The sequence below is a fragment of the Triticum dicoccoides genome, chromosome 7B, assembly GCF_002162155.2.
Source record: "Triticum dicoccoides isolate Atlit2015 ecotype Zavitan chromosome 7B, WEW_v2.0, whole genome shotgun sequence".
Lineage (NCBI taxonomy): Eukaryota > Viridiplantae > Streptophyta > Magnoliopsida > Poales > Poaceae > Triticum > Triticum dicoccoides.
Window position 1 is genome coordinate 34704176 of NC_041393.1, and position 4639 is coordinate 34708814.

General features: G+C 46.5%; 1 protein-coding gene across 1 annotated transcript; it reads left to right on the forward strand.

Moving 5' to 3' along the window:
• The first annotated feature begins 1168 nt into the window (after nt 1-1168).
• Nucleotides 1169-3602, forward strand: LOC119338559 (putative receptor protein kinase ZmPK1). The gene has a single exon (XM_037610874.1). It carries the CDS (start codon nt 1169-1171, stop codon nt 3578-3580), a length of 2412 nt encoding a protein of 803 aa, XP_037466771.1. The 3' UTR covers nt 3581-3602.
• The last annotated feature ends 1037 nt before the right edge of the window (nt 3603-4639 follow it).

Genomic DNA, 4639 nt, shown 5'->3' on the forward strand with positions numbered 1-4639 from the left:
AAATCATATCAACACTAAATTATTGGTCATGTCCACAAAAGTATCACTAATTAACACACACTAAGCAAAGTTAACCCTAATCACTAACTAACCCTAACCCCTAATCTTTCTACTCAACAAACATATATTCCTACTACACACCATGCATAGCACTATATTATCAAAGTTAACCAAGCCATTCACACTAACATAAGGGGGAGAAAACATGAACTAGGGTTCCACCAACATGTATAAAATGCAACCAAAATAACAAGATTTAACAAAAAATAATTGGATGATTTGGGGGAGATTACCAAGAGCAGCAAAGTGATGAAAAGATCCACCTAAGGGATGCACCTTTTGGAGAGGATTTGAGGAGGAGCTTGAGGGGTAGGAAAGAGTATGAGAGCTCCAAGTGTTCTTCAAGCTCGAGTTGTGGATTGGGGAAAGTGTGTGGGGTGGGTCCCACACACTCCCCCGTGGGTTATCCACTTACCAGGGCCAGACGCCAGGGTCTCTGGCGTCTGGCCCCTTTGCCACGTCAGCTGGTCAACGTGCAGGCGGGCAGTGCGGACCAGGGGCCAGATGCCAGGTATCCTGGCGTCTGCTTCGCAACCCAGACGCTAGGGATATTGACGTCACCTAAAAAGGTCAGAAACGAAATTTTTTCCAAAACGAGATCGAATCAGGATTTTGTTAGCCTTATAGGTCATAACAGTGATTTTGTCCGCACAAGAGGGATGCTGCCACTCGGTTCTGGTACAAAACTCTACACACCTTACTGATCACAGGACCATCACGGCATCACATCACTCACCTACGGCCCGGAATGGGGATAAATGAGAGCCGTCAGGCTGACGAAGCTGAGCACGTGCTTCTCTCTCACTCAAGACAAGCCACGGTCAACCTTGTCGGCTCCTGCTCAATACCCGGAACCATCGCGTTCCTTACCTTTATCCTCACTCATTATTATACTCCATCTGGTAATATTCGAGATCCACATACTGTACGGACTTGTCGTCCACGTCCATGGCATGAGAGATTGAGTACATGCTACTACAGCAACTTGGCAACTTGACACGTGAGCCAAGGCCATGTACACTCTTTTTTTTCTTCAAAGCTTCACACTCATGTGTGTGATATATACATGGCTGTAGCTCAGAATTCACCAGTAGAGAGGTAGAACCAGATGACGACTGCCATTGCCATAGCGGCCACCAAAAGTGCATACACTTTCACCACATCCATCTCACTCCTCCTGCTGATGATACCCGTTGCTCTCGCAAAGGGTCACACCAATGGCGGCAGCTACCTCGCCAGAGGTTCCTCGGTGTCCATCGAGGGCGGCACCAAGGCCACCACCACCACCATCCTGGCGTCGCCCAACGGCGCCTTCGCCTGCGGCTTCTACAGGGTGGCCACCAACGCCTACACCTTCTCCATCTGGTTCCGTGGCTCGGCGGCGGCCAAGACCGTCGCGTGGACGGCCAACCGCGACGCGCCGGTGAACGGCAGGGGGTCCAGGCTCGCCTTCCGGAAGGACGGAGCCTTAGCACTGCTCGACTACAATGGCCTGGCCGTCTGGAGCACCAACACGACCGCGACCCGTGCCAGCCGTGCCGAGCTCCTCGACAGCGGCGACCTCGTCGTCGTGGACGCGGACGGCCGGCGCCTCTGGGGGAGCTTTGACTCGCCCACCGACACGCTTCTGCCGACAAAGCTGGTCTCTGCATCTGCCAGGGGTTTGCTCTCCTCAGGGTTGTATACATTCTACTTTGACAATGACAACCAGCTCAAGCTCATCTACAATGGCCCTGAGGTCAGTAGCGTATACTGGCCTGACCCTTTAATCACCCCGCTAGTAAATCACAGGACTACCTATAACAGTAGCCAGTATGGAGTTATTGAGCAGACAGGCCGGTTTGCCGCGAGCGACAACTTTAAGTTTGCAGCTTCTGATCTTGGTGATAAGGTGATGAGGAGGTTGACTCTGGATTACGATGGCAACCTTAGGCTCTACAGCCTGAATGCGACAACCGGCAGCTGGTCAGTCTCTTGGATGGTATTCCGCGGAGTCTGCAATATTCATGGACTCTGCGGCAAAAACAGCCTCTGCAAGTACATACCCAAGCTCCAGTGCTCTTGCCTCAGAGGCTTTGAGGTGGTTGATGCAAGCGACTGGAGCAAAGGGTGCATGCGCAAGGCAAACCTCAGGGCCACCCAGGATTTCTCATTCAGAAAGGTCGCGGGAGCAGATTTCATCGGGTATGACTTGCTCTACTGGGAGCGGGTGACAATTCGGAACTGCAAAGATTTGTGCTTGGACAATGCTAATTGCCAAGCTTTTGGTTACCGTCAGGGAGAAGGCAAATGTTTCACAAAGGTCTATCTTTTTAACGGCAAGAACTTTCCAAACCCTCACACTGACATTTATCTTAAAGTCCCCAAGGGAATGTTGTCTTCGTTAGAATTGGCTTCTACAGTGACCCATGCGTGCAAAGTTCATCAAAAGGAGGCCAACACTTCATCGCTAATGTTCCAAGATGGCCCTTCTAACTTCAAGTTTGGCTACTTCCTTTCTTCTGCATTAACACTGTTTTTCATTGAAGTGGTATTAATCATCGCCGGGTGTTGGGTTGTTCACAGATGGGAGGGAAGACCAGAGATTATAGATGAAGGTTACACGATAATTTCCAGCCAGTTCCGAATATTTAGCTACAGGGAGTTACAGAAGGCAACCAATTGCTTCCAAGAAGAGCTAGGAAGTGGTGGATCAGGAGAAGTTTACAAGGGAGTCCTCGATGATGAAAGGAAGGTCGCAGTGAAGAAGCTAAACGATCTGATCCATGGAGAGCAGGAGTTCAGGTCTGAGATAAGTGTCATAGGCAGAATTTATCATATGAATCTCGTCAGAATTTGGGGTTTTTGTGTCGAGAAGACGCACAGGCTCTTGGTTTCAGAGTTCATTGAGAATGGTTCCTTGGCCGCAGTTCTTTTTGATTACCAGAGTAACTCTCATGTGCTCAAATGGGGCCAAAGGTACAATATTGCACTTGGGGTGGCAAAAGGACTAGCCTATCTCCATCACGAGTGTCTTGAATGGATTGTCCACTGTGATGTCAAACCAGAGAACATATTGTTAGATAAAGACTTTCAGCCCAAGATTGCAGATTTTGGACTGATGAAGCTACAGCAGCGAGGATCTAGCGCACAAATGTTGTCAAAAGTGCATGGGACTAGAGGCTACATTGCACCAGAATGGGCTCTAAATCTTCCGATCAATGGTAAGGCCGATGTTTACAGCTACGGCATGGTACTTCTTGAGTTAGTGAAGGGGGTTCGTCTTTCCAGATGGGTGGTTGAGGGCGAGGAGGAGGTTGAAATGGCTGGTATATGCTCTATTGAAATCCTTAAAGAAAAACTAGCAGGCGAAGACCAGTCATGGCTTCTGGAGTTTGTTGACCACAGACTGGATGGAGAATTCAACCAGTCAGAAGCTACAGTAATGCTTAAGATAGCAATATCATGTGTTCAAGAGGAGAGGAGCAGAAGACCGAGCATGAGCCATGTGGTCGAAACTTTGCTTTCACTTGTGGAGTAATGTTCAGTATTGTATTACTATTGTTACATCTAGCTGATATAAGAATAACATTATGCGGTGTCGCAGCCTTATCCCTGCCATATGTAGCGGCTCTCCAGATTTGTGTCAGTACCTAGTTTCTTAAGAGGGAGTACTGACTACTCCCTCTGTTCCTCAATATTCTGTGATGTTGCAGAAAAATTGCTGCAAGCCTTTCCCTGCCATATCTAGAGACTCTCCGGATTTGTACCAATAACTAGTTTCTTAAGATGGAGTACTATCCAGTAACTAGGAGTACTATGTATTTCATTCTGTCTTTCTGCTTGGATGCTTAGGTCGATATAACAAAACACATCTACTTTCAGTTATTTGAAGAAATAAGCAATCCTAGTGATCTAGATTGATAGCAAACAGAAATGTATCAAATCTAGATGGAGTACCTGATTTATCATGCAGCTGACAGATTAAAGAACAGAATTTAATGGATTACTCAGTACTCACAGCTATAGAACTTATATGATTCAACGGAATCAACAATGACAGGAAGTGTGAAAACAATCACCAGTTCAACCATTCAGAAGCTACAGTAATGCTTAAGATAGCAATATCATGCGTGCAAGGGGACAGGAGCAGAAGACCGAGCATGAGCCATGTGGTCGAAACTCTGCTTTCACTTGTGGAATAATATTCGGTATTGTTCTACCTCTGTAACTTTTTATAAGACGTTTTTAGAGTCTATGACAATGTCAACAACGTCTTATATTAAGTTACAGAGGGAGTATTTACTATTGTTACATCTAGCTGAAGTAAGAGTAATATTGTGTGATGTTGCAGAAAAGTTGCTGCAAGCCTTATCCCTACCATATGTAGCGGCTCTCCGGATTTGTCAGTACCTAGTTTCTTAAGATGGAGCACTAACTGGAAAGTAGTATTTCATTTTGTCTTTCTGTTTGGATGCTTAATTCCATATAACAAAACACATCTACTCTCAGCTATTAGAAGAAATCTTTGATCCTAGTGAGCTAGATTGATAGCAAACAGAATTGTATCGAATCTAACATGAACAGTAGTAGGCTGTAT

What these genes read in the sequence shown, in the direction of transcription:
- LOC119338559 (XM_037610874.1), top strand. Translation starts at nt 1,169, where the DNA reads ATGACGACTGCCATTGCCATAGCGGCCACCAAAAGTGCATACACTTTC.